Source organism: Myotis yumanensis, unplaced genomic scaffold (genome assembly GCF_028538775.1).
Source record: "Myotis yumanensis isolate MYYU_CA2020_CCGP unplaced genomic scaffold, mMyoYum1.0.hap1 SCAF_9, whole genome shotgun sequence".
Classification (NCBI taxonomy): domain Eukaryota; kingdom Metazoa; phylum Chordata; class Mammalia; order Chiroptera; family Vespertilionidae; genus Myotis; species Myotis yumanensis.
The window spans coordinates 11,004,954-11,023,806 of record NW_027223760.1 but is presented as its reverse complement, the minus strand read 5'-3'; the positions used below and the strand labels follow the sequence as shown (position 1 = coordinate 11,023,806).

General features: G+C 40.0%; 1 protein-coding gene across 5 annotated transcripts in view; it reads right to left on the bottom strand.

Annotated features, from left to right (window-relative positions):
• The window catches only part of ST7 (suppression of tumorigenicity 7), a 296,978-nt gene that overhangs the window by 85,370 nt on the left and 192,755 nt on the right, over positions 1 to 18,853 (bottom strand). For all 5 annotated transcript variants that reach the window (XM_070423767.1, XM_070423769.1, XM_070423768.1 and 2 more), the window contains one exon: positions 5,255 to 5,369. In XM_070423767.1, the coding sequence (XP_070279868.1) occupies positions 5,255 to 5,369 (115 nt within the window). The remainder of the gene's footprint in view (positions 1 to 5,254; positions 5,370 to 18,853) is intronic.

Sequence of the window (18,853 nt, the reverse complement as noted above, 5' to 3'; positions counted from 1 at the left end):
CTTCATTATATTTCTACTGTAAGTGACACAGGTCTGAGCCAAGTCCGCACCAAAACAGAATTCAGCCGGGATTAGGTCATCTGCAGTCTATTGACAACTGTTGAACTAACAACCCCAAATGAGGCATCTCAGCAACAGTGTGTGTCTGCCACTAATGAGGCTCTTTTTCCATGAATAATGAATAAGAACATCATCTCTGTTGCCAGGTACACAACATAAACAAAGCTCAACACAAGGGCCTTGGTACGGTAAGTTTGACCATTTGCAACAAAGGAATTTTGCAATGTGCGAGCCAAATTCTAGTAGAGGGTGGGACAGCTGTTGTAACAAATAATGTGAACATATGTTATCAGAATCTAATAAATCAGCTTTCCGCTGTTGTGGAACAGAGGCGAGGCAATGGGATAGATAGAGATGACAGAAAGCTCCAAATGAGTTCATTTCTTTATTTTACAATCTGTCTTATAACACAAAGCTGATGACTTATCTAATGAACTGAGATCTTCATGAAAAGAACCTTAAGAGATTTGAGATCGCAAAGGCTCTATTGGTTAAATCTTTTTTTCTTAAGCCTTGATGTATCAGGTTGAGCACAGGTTGGCATGGGATGAGAACACTGGAAACTTGCTATGTCACTGGTGGCTAAAGGGTGGCATTTGGAAAAATTCATGGTCACCTGAACCAAATTCATGGGGTTGGGTTTCTTTGGTATCAAAAGACCCTCACTGTATAAGCATTATGCCTATAAAGTAGTCTCATGACTTAGACTTCCAAAGTCAGCCAAACAGTGAGATTCCAGCATATAAACAGAACAAAAGAGCTGATGTGAAGGCCAAAGAGTCTTTAGTTTGCTTACTATAAAGTGTACCACAAACACTTTTCTCCTTTTCTAAAACTGCTTCCATGCTTCGTAGCGTGTACCTTGTCCCCCAGGGTGCTCGTGTTTGCACAGGCCAGGAGACGCCATCACTGGCGGAGGGCTTATAGTTTCCATCAGTGTGAGCAAGAATTAACAATAAAAGAAAACAAATGCAGTCTTACGATGCCTCTGTTTCCCTAACTGTAGGATCTAACTACAAGCTATTTCAGAGATTCCTTATAAAGAATTGTGTGTCAAAAATAAGACTCAAATGCCTGGCTGGCATGAACCAGGAGGTCACGTTTCGATTCCCAGTCAGGGCACATGCCGGGTTGCGGGCTTGATCCCCAGTGTGGGGCATGCAGGAGGCAGCCAATCAATGATTCTATCTCATCAGTGATGTTTCCATCTCTCTCTCCCACTCCCTTCCTCTTATCAATAAAAATATATTAAAAATAAAAATATAAGCCTCAAAAATATAGTTTGCTCTACATGGTTGATGATATGCTGGAAAGTTTTACCTGAATAATTCATTAAGTGCACTAAAAATACTTACTAAAGAAAGAATATCTTATAAAGTACAAAATATAATCATATAAGTAATCACTCCCTAATATCCACTTTATAAGCAAACATGTTTATTCTGGACAAAGGGTTAATGAAATGAAGCAGAACAGTATGAAATTATGCAGAGATTTCAGTAAACCAGGTCATGGCGGGTAATATGTGGATAATGTTTGTAAAATTATTCAAAAAGTGATTCACAGACAATGGCAATATAAATATAATATAATATAATATAATATAATATAATATAATATAATATAATTAATATGGCTATTGTGGCTGCAAAGCACCCCCTACCCTGTGAGGAGTAAGGAGTTCCCCCATACCAGACCCCCAACTCAGGGTTCCAGAGCTGGGAAGAGAAGTCCCCATAATTTTGGGCTGTAAAAACCAGTAGAGATTGTGGTCGAGTGACATAGAGGCTGCTAGAGACCCAAGAGTTCCTTTTAAAGGGCCAAAATACAAACTTACTCAGACTCGATCCTGCTGAGCTCCAGCCCTTGGTGGATTTGGGGGACTCTGGGACATATGGGGAGGAACTGGATTGTCTAGCATTGGAGCAGGAACTCGAGGATGGCTTTCTTCCAGACAGGGGTGCTTCCTGGGGTCATTATTCATGTGCTGAAACCTCCCCCAGCACAGGGCTGACTGACAACCATATCTGAGTCTCCATCAGCCTGGCTCACACGTTTTGCTCCACCCTGGTGATTCCCAGACCCTACCTCTTCCCATTTACAGCCCCACCTAAGCTGCTTGCAGCAGCTTTTCCACATGAATAGCTTGTCCTGGCTCAGGCTTCAGACTTTGCTAAAATCTCTCAAACAGCTGGTGTCAGCACATTCCAAATCTATTAATAAGAGGCCCAAGACCCAGCACTAGCACCAGCCTGCCTTGCTTCACAGCCGGGCCTTGCTTGGGCACTTCCAAACCCAATACACGTAGCAGCCATCCATAGACCTCTCTGTAGCTCCTGCCAGGTTGGCCCCAGGCAGTGGCTAACTTCGCACCTGCCTGGAGGCCCCAGAGCCAGTGCACCAGTGGACAGTTTCCGACTATGCCAGATTACAACTCTACACATCCACAAGCGACACACTCAAGGGGTAGACGCAGTGAGCACCAAAGCCCCATTGAAGCAAGTCCTGCTCCATAGAGTGTCTCCTGCACAGCAGCTCTTCCATTGTAGTCACAGCAGGTCCTCACAGCCAACTGGCCTACAGGTCAAATCCTCCCAATGATACCAACAGCAAAAAAAGGCTCAACTACAAGACTGTACACACAGCCCATACAGGGGCATACCTAGAGTGCTCAGCTCAGGTGACTGGGGAGGCTGAGCCACTGGGCCCTACAGGACACCTACTACACAAGGCCACTCTACCAATTCCAGGAGACAAAGCAGCTCTACCTAATACAAAGAAACAAACACAGGCAAGAGCCAAAATGCAGAGACAAAGAAACATGTCACAAATGAAAGAGATGGAAGCAAGCAAACTACTGGATACAAAGTTCAAAACCATGGTTATAATGCTACTCAAGGATCTTAATGAGAGCTTCAAGGGACTTAGTGATACTTTCAAAGATCTTAGTGAGAATTTCAAAGACATAAAAAAAGGACCAATCAGAAATTAAGCATACACTAACTGAAATAAAGAATAATTTACAAGGATTCAACAGTAGAGTAGAGGATTCCAGGAATCAAATCAACGATTTGGAAGATGAGGAAGCAAAAAACACCCAATCAGAAGAGCAAAAAGAAAAAGGAATCCAAAAATATGAAGATAGTGTAAGGAGCCTCTGGGATAACTTCAAGCATACCAACGTTCACATTATAGGGGTGCCAGAAGGAGGAGAGAGAGCACGATATTGAAAACCTATTTGAAGAAATAATGACAGAAAACTTCCCCTATCTGGTGGAAAAAAAAAATAGACTTATAAATCCAGGAAGCACAGAGAGTCCCAAACAAGAGAAACCCAAAGAGGCCCACACAAAGACAGCCAAAAGGCGGAGACAAAGAGAGAATCTTAAAAGCAGCAAGATAAAAAAGTTACAAGGGAGCGCCCATATGACTGTCAGTTGATTTCTCAACAGAAACTTTGCAGGCCAGAAAGGAGTGTAAGAAATATTCAAAGTGATGAATAGCAAGGACCTACAACCAAGATTACTATACCCAGCAAAGTTATCATTTATAATGGAAGGTCAGATAAAGAGCTTCACAGACAAGAAAAAGCTAAAGGAGTTCATCACCACCAAACCAGTACTACATGAAATGTTGAAGGGTATTCATTAAGAAGAGAAAGAAGAAGGAAAAAATAAATAAAAAATATGAACAATAAACTGTCAAATACATATCTATTAACAATTTAATATAAAAATCAAAATAAACGAACAAGAAATCTAATGAAAAACTAAACTGGTGAATAAAAAGAATCAGAGGTATGGAAATATGGAACAGATGACTACTCTCAGAAGGAAGGGAAGATTAACCAAAGACCTTATATGCATACTAGAGGCCCAGTGCGAGAGGGCGCAGGCCAAGCCGAGGGACCCCACCGGTGCACGGGGCCAGGGAGGGACGGGAGGCTGGCCAGCCGGGGAGGGACCACAGGAGGGCTCCAGGGTGTGTCTGGCCCGTCTTGCTCAGTCCCGATCGGCTGGACCCTAGCAGCAAACTAACCTTATCAGTCAGAGTGTCTGCCCCCTGGTGGTCAGTGCACGTCATAGCAAGCAGTTGAGTGGCCTTAGCATATCATTAGCATATTACACTTTTTTTTAGCATATTACACTTTGATTGGTTGAATGGACGACCAGACACTTAGCATATTTGGCTTTTATTATATAGAATATGCATTACTTATGGACACAGACAATAGGGTGGTGAAGGCCTGGGGCAGGGTGGAAACCGGGTTGGGGGGGCAATGGGGGAAAAATGGGGACATCTGTAATATTCTCAACAATAAAGATTTTTTAAATAATAAAAATTAAAAGAACAGGCAAACTGGAATAAGCTCATGGATGAGTACCCAGAAAGGCTAAGAGACTTCAAAGTCTCTCATGTTAAGAAATGGGGTTTTCTGCTAATGAGAAGAAGACCTGGTATGAAGGGGACATAATTTTATCTTCAAATATTTACTGAGTTGTCACAAGGGCTGTAGCAAGGGCTCAACATGACCAAGAGGTAGTGGTCATAGTCAACTAATGTGGGAGCATAACAGGAGCTTCAGCAATCAGCGCTGTCCCAGTAGGGTATGTGCTGCCTACAGAGGTGCTGAGTGTTTTCTGGACATGGAGATAATAAAGCAGAACATGGACAGGAAGAGTGTGAGGGGAATCTGCTGGGAGGAAAGGAGAGGATGTGGCACAGGGCACTCAACATTTCTGGCCCCTACTAACCATTAAATTGTAAGATTCTGTAAAAGCCATCATAAAACTGTTAACAAAAATTCTCTAAGAGGATAGTTAACAAAATGCTGTGCTATTTAAAATGATCCTTCCAACCTAATCTTTTTTTAATCCTCACCTGAGGACATGCTTAAAGAGAGGGAGAGGGAGAGGGAGAGAGAGAGAGAGAGAGAGAGAGAAAGGGAGAGAGAAAGAGAAAGAAACACCAATGTGAGAGAGAAACATCAATCGGTTGCCTTCCGTATGTCCCCTGACCAGGGATTGAACCTCAACCCAGGTATGTGCCCTGACCAGGAAAGTGAAACAGCAACCTTTTGGTGCACAGGACAATGCTCAACCAATTGAGTCACTCCAGCCAGGCCAATCTAATCACTTAAATACATCACAAAGAGGAATACTCAAGTAGATTTAAAAAACACACAAGGACTTACCATCATACTTTGCTAAGACTGCCTGAACATCAGCATATGCTTGTAGCTCCAGAAGGGCTTCTAAAAGGTTTTCGTGGATGTTGAACATACTTAACAAAGGGAACTCCTTCATTAACTAGGAAAGAAAAAACAAGGAATAATTAATATATCCATCTCATTGTTAAAAGTATAACTAACATTGAATTGTAATATATTTATGTAATATAAATGTGTAATATAATTTTAGAAGTATAGTTAATACTGAATTATATGCATTCACACTCATTATTATTTTATAAAGCATTAAATGCTTAATTTTTTTCCTGTTATTTTGGGAAAATGGCAACTTTGAATTTGTGAGACTCTAAGATGGGAGAATATTCAAAAGAGTGGGGGTTTCATAAAAACTGAGAAAGATGCTTAGAGGTAGTGCTCAATAATGCTGAAATACCAGAGCGACCCAATAAAGTGAAGGTTGAAAACTCTCTCTCAGGTGTTAACATTTAAACCTCATCAAAAACAGTTTGTATGGAAGCCAGAGAACAGAAGGGGAAGCAAGCAGGCACTACTCTTTCAAGTGGAGCGGCCTGGTGACAAAGGAGAAAAAGTAGGAAAATAATGAAGGTGCTATGGACTGAGAAAATACGTAAGTAGTGACAGGGAGTGGTAGTAAAGGGGGTGGATGTTCAGCAGTCCTACCTCAATGAAACAAGAGTCATGATCATTTTCTGAGACTGAGGGAACAGGTGGCAGGGAGAAAGTTGAAAGATGGGGGGACAATAGTCACAAAGGGGAGAATTGCTTAAGGAAATACTCAAGCATTCCTAAGGCTATCTTGAGGGCCTAAAAAATTGGAGATGATGAATTTATAGAGGGTACAATGGGCATAATTGTCAAGTTTTAGCTGACAGCTACCCAGGATCAGTAGCAAAGATGACAGATGAGTTAGGCCAGTGGTCAGCAAACTGCGGCTCGCGAGCCACATGCGGCTCTTTGGCCCCTTGAGTGTGGCTCTTCTAAAAAATACCGGCTCTTCCACAAAATACCGACTTCTGCACATGGGCCACGAAGTTTCAATCGCACTGTATGTGCACGCCCGCATGTGGTATTTTGTGGAAGAGCCACACTGAAGGGGCCAAAGAGCCGCATGTGGCTCGCGAGCCGTGGTTTGCCAACCACGGAGTTAGGCTGAAGCTAGGCACACTGATTTAGATTTAATGAAAAGTCAAGGGTAAGAGTTGACAAGAATGTTTTGGTTTCTTTTCTAATAAAGATGCAACCATTGGAAAAAAAAAGAATTGACAAGAATGATGAAAGAATAATTAAAACAGTGGTTCTCAACCTTCTGGCCCTTTAAATACAGTTCCTCATGTTGTGACCCAACCATAAAATTATTTTCGTTGCTACTTCATAACTGTAATGTTGCTACTGTTATGAATCGTAATGTAAATATCTGATATGCAGGATGGTCTTAGGCAACCTCTGTGAAAGGGTCGTTCGACCGCCAAAGGGGTCACGACCCACAGGTTGAGAACCGCTGGTCTAAAGGTTCTAGGCAGAATGGCTGGAAGGAAGGCCCAATGAGAGTTAAAAATAATATATTGAACTTCACTGGAAAACAAAGAGAAATGAGAAAGGACAAAGATTTCAGCATAAAATCCTTATCTTAAAGAAAGGTAAATCTCATCTTAAGGGAAAAATAACCAGGTTCTTTATAAAGAAAAAAATATATAAATGTATATGTATATATGCTCTATTTTATCTCCTACATGAATAACTATTTTATTATAACGCAATGACCTGTAAAAAAGTGGTAACTTTTTGACATCAACATCGTTAAAGCAATTGTACTGAGATAAATTATACTAAAAAATAGTATAATAATTCACCCTTATGCAAGAAATCCGTGGATCCAGTGCATTGTCTATGCACTTCTTACATTAGAAACATTTGCCATATTGTTTTGTTTTTTTAAAGCCGAGAATAATTTAGCATCTCTCAAAAAATAATTTTCTGCAACCCCAAAGAGCATTACATTAGCAACGAAAAACACCTACAAACTGATTATGCATTCAATAGGACTGTCTGAAGCCCCCAGAGACAGCATGTTATGTTTTTATTGCTAGTAAGGAAATGAATAAGACTATCACACATTGGTGATGTTCTGTAACCAATAAAAGTATTTCTTGTTCTGGTTCACTTTGATTCTGGTTGGCATCAGCCTTTGATTTTTTTTCTCTTTCTAATTAGAGCTTGTTAGGGTTAAAGCTCTCTGTTATTCAGCATTTGGCAATACAATAAAAACATTCTCTAAACTGTAAATTTAAACATTTACAATTTTTTACCAATACCTCAGGTCAAACTTCAAGGACACAAGTCATATTCTGCAATTTTAAAACTGCAATTCCAAATATGAGTATGCTGAAGCTTAAAAACTGAGAGGAGTCTTATTAAAATCCAATGAGACTGTATGAACCAACATGGGGGCCACGGCTTGCGGAAACAGAACCTTAAGTAAGGTCCTAGGAGCTTGGGCAGTAGTGCTTTCATTGGAAGTTCGGACAGATTATATCATGTCAAAAAAATCATCAATAAAAGGACTTTCATCATGGCAAACAGCAAATGTTGGAGAGGTAACTGAAGTCATATGACAATTTGGAAATCTAGCTTTGCTTGTTTAATATGAACAAGAAGAAAAAGTGATCTTTCCGCTGCCTCCCCTCACTCCAGCTATCACCTTGTCCTCTCTCACCCTTCACAAGCTATCTTACTTAGTAAAAGCCATGAGCACTACTCCCCCAGTTCCCTTTACTCCTCACCACATAGCTACAATCTGGCTTCCAGCCACAGTTCCTCTGAATCTGTTCATCCCACGTGGAGAGGTGACTTAAATTGCTCCCGTGGACACTCTCCTGTCCTCTTCCTGCTTGACCTCTGCAACATTTGACAGCCTGATGACTTTTTCCTTGAAACTCTTGTCTCCCTTGGCTTCCTCGGCACCATTCTCTTCTGGCTTTCTTCTGACTTATCTCCCAGCTCCCTCTCTATTTCCCACTTGTCTGCTACTTAGGACTAAGTAGTCTCCCTGTTGTGTCCCAAGTACTCTTCTCATGAACACCCTGATCGCAGGAGTACTCTCGTGTCCAGAGTCTCAACACCACCATCTTTGTGGGCATGGCTCCCCCATCCTCACATTCTCTCTGACCTCTCTCCTAAGTGATTATATTAGGTCAGTTTATAAACGATCTCCTGACAGTTTTACCTGATAAACTTAATACCAGGTTCATAAATTCCTCCTCCCCAAGCCAACCCTTCAAACCTGCTCTTCCCCTTGGTATTTCCTGCCGTGAAGAGAACCATTAGCTCCCGTCACCCGCTTCACCCTACCCACTACAGTCACCTTAGAGGTCCCGAAACCCCCGAATTAATATGTAAAAACTGCCAATAGGTTCACAGAAAGCTGTTATGCAAACAAACAATAACAAGCAAACATGATGGTCAGAATAATTAGCATCTCCTCTTTTCTTGGGCCTTGCTGCTAATACCTTAGGTTATGCCCTCATACTTGGCCTAAACTGCTCTGCTTGCCTCTGGATCACCTCTTTCCAATCCACCCTGCATATTGCTGTCATAACGCTTTTCAAATATACACAGTGGAGTCCAGCATGCCCCTGCTTAAAAGGCAACCACGGGCACGACTGGACCTATCCCAAGGAAATAGGCACATGTGAATACAAGTAACAAGCAAGGCTGCTTATCACAACATTATTTATAACTAGAGGCCTGATGCACAAAATTCGTGCAAGAGTAGGCCTTCCTTCCCCTGGCTGCCGGCACCAGCTTCCCTCTGGCACCCGGGACCTGGGCTTCCCTCACAGCCCCGGCTTCTTCTGGAAGGACGTCCGGTCTAATTAGCATATTATTATTATTATTATAGATAGTGAACAATGCAAGCAACTTAAATTTTATTCCATTATGAGGCATCTAAGTATAATACATAGTCATCTTTTGGGCTATTATATGTAGTCCTTGGTAATTAAATTCTCAAATAAGTTTTAATGGCATGGCCTGGGAAATGCTGACATACAGTTACAATAGAAAAAGCAGGCTACAGACTATATTTTGCAATAAGACTATGCTTTCCTTCTATATCTATGCATAGAAACACACTTGGTAAGAAATGAGCCAAATGTTTTAACAGTTAGTGAGATTAAGATGAGTTTTATTTCTTCCTTCATATTTTCCATATGTTCTAATATTTTTAAAGGAGTATATGTACATTCTATAAATTGGGGAGGAAAGACTACATATCAGAATATTGGCTTCTCATCAAATTCTGGATATAAAATGCTTAGCCTGGCAAACACAGCCCCTTATGACAAGACCTTGCCCACTGCGCCAGCCTCATGTGGAGCCACTTTACTGCCTACACACCACGCTCCCACCACAGAGCAGCTTTCAGTTCCTTAAATAGGCCACATTCACTGGTGTTTCTATCCACACTCCCTCTCCTCTGGGTGCTCTCCCTTCCCTCCTTGATCCACCTGGCCAGGTCCTCAACATCCAGAACGCTTACCTGCCCTCTGACTCCTGACCTCTTGCCTCCATCTGCCAGGTTAAGTACTCCTGCCCCAAACTCCCAGAGTCCTGGTCATCATGGTCTATTGCTCCATCCTCCCATGAGCCTGGGACAAGTGAGAGAGCAGGACCTCTTTCTTAGCAATAGACTCTTGGTTACTAACTGACCCATTATAGATGCTCAACACATATTTCATGAATAAAATGCTTTTTAAAGTTTCTTCCTTTGGGGTACATATTATATGTGTGCTGCCACAGGGCTACTTCAGGCCTTTGCGTTATATATCCCTGAACTTGTTCCTCTACCCTTTAAAATCTTCCAATGACCTTCTACTATCTACACCTTGGAAAAGGTCCAGCTGGAACCCATAAGCTTTGACTTCATGGAAGGAAAATTTTTTTCACACTGAGAGCTGTCTGAACATGGACGAGATGGTCTAGAGAAGGCTCCACCACTGTGACTATTCCTACAGAGAGAAGCCAGTCACTGAACAGGATGCTCACAAAAGACCCAGCACGTTCCCTGTTCAGTAATTCCAGGCGACATTTCCCCAGCTCCTGAGCTTACCTCTCAGGCCCCCCTAGTTCAGCACCGCACTCCTCCTGCCTCTCCTGGCTTCTACAGGATTAAACCTGTAGCCTTGGCAGACTAGACTATTACCCACCATCCCGGAATTCTTTCTCCAGTTACTGGCCGCTATGGTTTGCTCAATCTGTTCTCACCACCTGGAATACCTTTTCCCTTCATTTTCAAGGCAGCCTGTCAAAATCACCCCACCCTCCAAAGCCCAGATCAAATGCCACCTCCTAAAATCACAGAAAGTGAGAGCCAGCAGAGCCCATGGAGGTCATCCAAACACCCTCCTCAGTTTACAGACTCGGCCCCTCCCACCTCCACCCCACCAAAAACAATGAAGTCTGAAAATTTAAGTGATTCAGCCAAAATTAGTTACAGGACTATGATTCAAATCCAGTCATCAGTACTGATGCCAAATTTCAGCACATCAGAACCCAGTCTCTGGCCTGCAAGTCCTGGAGAACTAAACCATTTTGCTTATGCTTCTCTGCTACACTTACATATCTGCTTTGTATAGTGTTTACAAGACTATATGAAGACAGCTGAGGAAAGAGCCATATAGTTGGAGTTATTCCTGCCACTTACCACTTGTGACCCTTTGTACGACTTATTTAACTTCTCTGAACCTTGCTTTCTTCATTTCCTGGGTCTCAGCTCATATGGCATCCTTTCAGACTCTCTCTACCACCCACCCTACCTAACAGCATCACCCCACTCACCATTTTCCATTGTTTCTATCACTTTCTGAAATCATCTTGTTTCTTTATGTTGCTTAATATTAGGTAATATAATAAACAAAATAAAAAAGAATTAAAAAGAGTGATAGTAGGTAACACTATTATTACAGGGGTCAGCAAATTTTGTTTCTTTAAAAAGCCAGAGAGTAAATATTTTGGGCTTTGCAAGCCAGATGGTCTGTTTTGCAGCTACTCAGATCTGACATTGTAGCGTGAACACAGCCATGAACAATATATAACTGAGAGAGTGAGACTATGTTCCAATAAAACTTAACTTCAAAAACAGGCAGGAACCCAGATTTGGCTTGCAAGCCTTAGTCTGCCAACTTCTGGTTAACAGGATAATTTTTTAAAGGGAGTTTTATAAAAAGTTTCATAGTGATATTATATTTGAAAAACATCGTACCTCTTATGCGCATTTGGTTTGGCACTCCATGGTAAAACTGAGAAAGATGGACCCTCTAACCCAACACTTCTCCAGCTCTCTTCCTAGAGACACTCCCACGGGCTTCTGAAGGGACATATGGGGCAGCCACCCGAGATGGGGAGCACTGCCACAGACAGTGGGATGGAGAGATCAATGAGGTACACTCGTATGACAAAAGCGACTTAGCAGGCAAAAGGACTAAGCTAAGCTTTGTATATCTTAATGTGGACAAATATCAAGCAGTTTTGAGTGGGAAAAAACCACTATAGAGAAATACATTGTAGAATGTGATCCAATTTAATTAAATTTTAAAATGCACACAAAACAATTTTACATATCATTTATGAGTATTTATTGTAGAAACGTATGAAAACAAACTAAACACACCAACCTACTGGTACCTCAAGGGAAGTGAATAGTGAATGGTGGTCACATGGGGGCTATTGCTTTATATTGTTTTCTTTTCAGTAAAGAAGGTGAACATGACAAAATTTTTTAAGTTATTTTTATTTATTAATTCTGGGTAGTGAGGCTGTTTTTAATATATTATTCTTTATTTTTATGTATATTTTTAAAGTTACTTCCTGAAACATAGGGAGTTCATTAAATGTACTTTTCATTTGTAATTCCTCAAGTCATGAAAAGTTCGAGTTCTCATCACTTTAATTTTTATTTGTTTTCCTATTTTCTAAATGCCTTGAAACAAAATTCTTTTTTTTTCCATTCGGGCTTTGACTCTGTAGCTTCTTAAAGTATTGCTGGAGTCTAAAAAAGATCCAAGTCTGACTAAACAACATTTAGAGAATTTCCTCAAAAAATAATTTGATCTAATAGATTTTAATACACTGCACTTGAATTCTGTAATGATATCAAGATAATAATTGCTAATTTCAGATGCACTATCGCTTAGCACTCCTTAGTACTTCTCTGAGTTCCAGAGAGCAGGTCCACTGACACATGTGGTGCGAGGAATTATAAGAACTGTTATTTCACCTTGAAGGAACCTTTAGAGTTAAATAAACTATAAGGTAAGTTCCTTCCCTCTCTATCCCTTCGCATTGGGGTTAGGGTTAGGGTTAGGCTTAGACGACTTAATAAGAAACCTCTTCTGTCATAAAATTCCTTCCTGATTCTTTCCAGAACCACTTCAAAGATTCCCAATGGCACATCTTTTTCAAAATAAAAGAGAAGGCATTGGAGCAGCTGGAGAGGTGGCACATATAGGAGTCAAGAGCACTTACCGCCTTTGGGATCAGATATATGTGAGTTCACATCCAGGGACAGTGGAGTTTCTTAGCACCAGGTGAACTGATTTTTCTTATCTGCAAACAAGGATAACTCCCAGCTCACAGTGCACCCAGAAATAATGTGGGGGCTTCATAAAGGGGGGGCCAATATTCTTACACAACATTCATATAGGTATTCTACATTTTCAAAATGCTATTTGTTTTTCTCTGTGCAACCAGTTCCCTTTTTAGTTTTGGTTGTACAGTATAGCATATTTCAATTTATTTACTTATGCTAAAATAACATATAAAATGCCTTGGTGACATAATTGGCCTTTCTATTAAGAAACTTGAATGAAGGCATATGATAAATATAAAGGTCTGTTTTCTATAAGCCAAGTCATTCTAAATGTATGTTTAAACTCGTTCACTATCTAGCATAGTTCTGTTTATTTATTGCCAGTTATCTTCTCCACACTGGTAATTGCTTTCTCCTGGCAGTAAGAAATTTATATGCCCCATTTGTCTAAATATGACAGTTCACACACAACGAAACACTATGATTCCTTTAATACCTATGGGGAAGAACATGGGATGGGCCAAGGATAGAATTTCAGTTTCAATTTTACATCATCTGGCTATTGTCAGTTCAAGTTTATTTCAATGGAAGAATTTGAGGCACTTCTGAGGTTAACATTTATGAGCTCAATTTTTTTTAAAGGAGAATTAATTCACTGGTTTTGAAATACTCTACGGACATAATTTAGAACTACAGTATGCATGCTTTTTCTCAGCTGACTTACAGGATGAAAACAACTGTTTAAACCTTTCACATTTGATCTATATCTATTTAAACATTTTATTAGTTTAGCTGTCCATGCATTGTTCCTTGAGTGAGGAAAGCAATGTGAAAATTTTTACATATTTTAAGGAAGGGGTAATTAAAAGAGATCCTCAACCAGATTCCTACTGAGGTCAGTGCAAGCTTGGCCTAATTAAGTGCATAGAATTTGGCCTGTGTTTTATTCAAACAGCAGATACTATTTTGTTACAGTTGTAAGCTTGACATTATTTAATTATAGTTCAAATAAAATTATAAACACAATAGAAAAGACACTCTGTATTGCATGGTATTATTTTGGCAGTGATTTTTACTGACACTAAGGGCCATGAAAGGAAAAAAGGAATTGTTTATCCGAGTCCTCAAAGCCCATGAGAGTTTCATTTACACAGACCACTATAAAATGCAGTCCTGAGAGGTTTAGGTACACATTAATAAGAAAATGTCATTTTTCAGAGCTAACCTAAACAAAAATAATAAGCTACATCTATTGAAAAGTAATATGATCTCTATGGACAGTTAGTTAAATCACAAGTTAACTAGTTCTTCACTGGACTGAGCACATGACGTAAATACATCCATCACTGAGAACTAACAGTTGTAGGCACCACAATGAATCAAACAATGACAGCATCACTCGAAGAATCAGAGGGCTGGAAGCTTACCTAAATAATCACCTACTTTTCCTGTCAAAATTATGCTCATTTCATTCCAGAAAGGGAAATTTTCCTGAAAAATTCTAGTGAACGAGACACGTTTTGCATTTATACAGATTCTGTGTAAATATATTTTCAGTATAAAATGAGGTTCCTCTTCTGTTTGGTACCCAAACAATTCCTTAATCAGTTTATCTGTCCTAATCAGATAAAACAAGCACAACCCCCCGTCAGAACTTAGAAATATTCAAAGATTCTCTTCTTCAACCTCTACCGTCCTCAGGGACAATTCTTTACCTCATTTCAAGACATCAAAAATTTTCCTCTGCTAAAGCAAAGGTCTCATAGCACCACTGTTTTTTCTGTTATTATATGTGGGTACAATTTCCCCAACTCTCAACTGCAGCTTCCAGAACCTCAAGGGTGAAGGCGGAGAAGAGGTCAGGGAAGAAATCAGCCTCATTCTGTCTTGGGGAACAGAATGATTTATACCCTCCTCAAAACTGACAGGTAATACTTTGAGTATAATATTTGCTTTATCACCTTAAAAAGCTTCAACTGGGGCTGTGCCCTAGCTCTGAGATCGAGAACAAATTGACAATTTGATGCATTTCAAATGGCCTGGAGCCAGGATGGTAATGGAACACACAACAATAAGCACCCTTCCCTCTGGTGACACTGCGTTGCTCTCCTGTTCTCGAAGTCGCCTCAATCAGCACAGACTGAACATACCAGCCAACAATTACTGTCAGAAGGAGTTTTTATGCCCAAACTACAGTAACTGTGTTTGGCATACACCCTTCCACATTCACATGAGTTATGGTAAATAATTCTATTCAAAAGATTAACTCATTTGGTTATCTGGGGCACAGTCAATAAATGCTCGCCCTGGCAGGCATTTCACAATAGGGTCATGCTGAAAGTTAGGTATTATGAAAGATGCTTTAAGAGCAACAGGCAGAAGTTCAGTACTTTGTTCTACCTGTGACATTCATCACGACACTGCTCTGTAATCCTTTGCCTTCCAGTATTCTCTTTCCTCCCCCAGTCTTTCCGCTGAACCTCCTAGAACCCGACTCCATGATACGCAATTCACTGACACACCCATAAGCTATTTACAGAACATGAGTGTGAGTTCACTGGTTGTGCTGTCACTCTTGAATTCACCCACAAAACTTGTGTCTGCCAGGCAAGATGCAGGGCTGGCTTCTCCCAGTTCTCCAAGCAAGTCCAAACCCTTACTGCTCAGCACTTGGGAAGCAGTCCCTTCTCTCTGAGGCTCATGCCATAATGTTCCAACACCTGCCACCATCTTTTGACCATGTTTTCTACCAAGTAACAGACCTACATAACACTGACAGCTTTGCACAGTCTTACTCTTTAACCTCAAGTGCTACCCTCACTGTAGATGATCACAGTCCATGTAAAGATCCCATCTGATATCCTAGACTCTTGATTGTCTTACTGTCTCAAAGCAAAACACTGTCCCTCAGCTACAACCAAGTAACCCAAGGACCAAGACAAATCCTGGACCTTGACATCCAGACATGTTCCATCTAAAATACACAACTCTCTGACCATAATGTGCCAACTTCCAGCTATCTTACATCACTACTCACACTAAACTCACTCTGTAGCTACACTAAGACCACCAGTGTCTTATCCTTTCCACTTATTTTTGTCTTTATATCTCTCAGGCCCCTTCCACTACTCTCAATTTTGTTGTTGTTGTTGTTCATTCAGCTTCCATGATATCACATTCTCTTAGGTTCCTCCTACCTTTCCTAGTGCTCATTCTCAAAGCTACTGGATGTTTCTCATCTACCCAGCCTGTCAGTGCTGGAGACCACTGGGGATCACTTCCTAACCTTCTTTCTTCTGTATCTACATCTCTATATACATGATCTCACTCAACACCATGACATTAAACCCTACACATATACTGATAACTCCCAAACTCCTCACCCCTGAGTTCTAAACACATATCAAGTGTCTTTATGAAATCTCCACCTCAAGGTAAAATAGGCATCTCAAACATGATGGCCAAAACAGAATCCCTGCTTTACAATGAAAATCTGCTCCCTCCTTGTTCTCCTTTTAGAAAACGGTATGACCATCGCCAAGAAGCTTAGGCTAGAAACCAGTGGACTCTTAGGTTTCCTTGATTATATAATTTTTATTTTGTTTTTTTAATATTACATTTTTTAAAATTTATCTTTATTGTTGAAAGTATTGCAGATGATCCCTTTATTTGTTTGGGTTTTTTTCTGCCAGGGACTCCCCCCAGCCCCACACCCAACCCTCCCAGGCCTTAATCACTCTATTGTCTGTGTCCATGGGCTATGCACATATACATATGTTTCCCAGTTAATCACTCCATGCCCACCCACCAACCCCCACCTTCCCTCTGAAATTCATCAGCCTGTTAAATGTTTCTACCTCTCTAGATCTATTTTGTTCATTAGATTCCACATGAATGTGATCATGTGATACTTATCTTTCTCCGACTGGCTTATTTCATTTAACATAATACGCACCATGTCCATCCATGCCGTTGCAAATGGTAAGAGTACTTTCATTTTTACAGTTACATAATATTTCATTGTGTAAATGTACCACTCTTTTATTTTTATCCAATCATCTATTGATGGGCACTTAGGCTGTTTCCAGATCTTAGCTATGGTAAATTGTGCTGCTATGAACATAGGGATGCATATATCCTTTCTGATTGGTGTTTCTTAGGATATATTCCTAGAAGTAGGATTACTGGGTCCAATGGGAGTTCCATTTTTAATTTTTTGAGGAAACACCATATTGTTTTCTATAGTGGCTGCTCCAGTCTGCATTCCCACCAGCCATGTACTAGGTTTCCCTTTTTTCTACATCCTCACCAACACTTTTCATTTGATGATTTGTTGATGATAGCCATTCTAACAGGTGAGGATGTTTTAAACCTCACTGTTGTTTTAATATGCACCTCTCGGATGATTAGTGACTTTGAGCATTTTTCATATGTCTCTTGGACTTCTGTATGTCCCACTGTGGAGTAGTGTCTATTTAGGGCCTTTGCCCAGTTTTTAATTAGATTGTCTTCCTTTCGTTAAGTGCTATGTGTTCTCCCATACAGTGGGCTCTCTTTTCATTTTGTTGATGGTTTGTTTTGCTGTGCAGAAGCTTTTTATTTTTATGTAGTCCAGTCTGTTTATTTTCTCCTTAGTTTCCTTTTGCCCTAGGAGATGTATTGGCAAACATATTGCTACGAGAGATGTCTGAGATTTTGCTGCCTATGGTTTCTTCTAAGATTTTTATGGTTTCACAACTTAAACAATTAAGTCTTTCATACATTTTTAGTTTATTCTTGTGTGCGGTATGAGTTGGTGGTCTAGTTTAAATTTTTGCATGTACCTATCCAATCTTCCCAACACCATTTATTGAAGAGACTGTCATTACTCCATTGTATGCCCTTGTCTCCATGTCCAATATTAATTGAACATAATGGCTTGGGTTGATTTCAGGGTTCTCTGTTCTGTTCCATTGATCTACTAGTATATGCCTATTCCTTTCCCAGTACCAGGCTGTTTTGAGTACAGTGGCTTTGGTGTAACTTAGTATCTGGTATTATGATTCCTCCAACTTTGTTCTTCTTTCTCAAGATTGCTGCAGCTATATGGGGTCTTTTTTGGTTCCATATAAATTTTTGGAGTGCTTGTTCTAGGTCTGTGAAATATGCTGTTGGTATTTTAATAGGGATTGCACTGAATCTTGTAGATTGCTTTGGGTAGTATGGACATTTTAATGACGTTGATTCTACCAATCCATGTACACAGTATAGTCTTCCAATTGTTTATATCTTCATCTATTTTTTCAATGTTCTGTAGTGCTCTGAATACAAGTCTTTTGCCTCCTTGGTTAAGTTTATTCCTAAGTATCTTAATTTTTTTTGTTGAAATGGTAAATGGGATTTTTTTTTTTTAGTTTCGCTTTCTGTGAGTTCATTATTGGTATATAAAATGGCCACCCATTTCTGGGTGTTAATTTTGTATCTGGCCACCTTGCCAAACTCATTTATTAAATATAGTAGTTTTTATGAAATCTTTAGGATTTTTCTATGTACAATATCATGCAATCTGCACAAAATGAGTTTTATTTACACCTTGTCCACTCACTATGGCTAGGACTTCCAGTACTATGTCAAATAAGAGTGGTGAAAGTAGACATCCCTGTCTTATTCCGGTTCTTAGGGAAAATGGTTTTAGTTTTTGCCCATTGAGTATTGTGTTGGCTGTAGGCTTGTCATATACGGCCTTTATTATGGTGAGGTATTATCCCTTTATTCCCACTTTACTGAGAGTTTTTATCGTAAAAGGGTGTTGGATTTTGTCAAATGCTTTTTCTGCATCAATTAATATAATCATGAATTTTTGTTTTGCAATCTGTTTATGTGATGTATCATATTTATTGATTTGCAAATATCGTATCAGCCTTTCCTCTCCAGAATAAATCCCACTTGGTCATGGTGTATGAACTTTTTAAGATATTGATGGATCTGATTTGTTAATATTTTGTTCAGGATTTTAG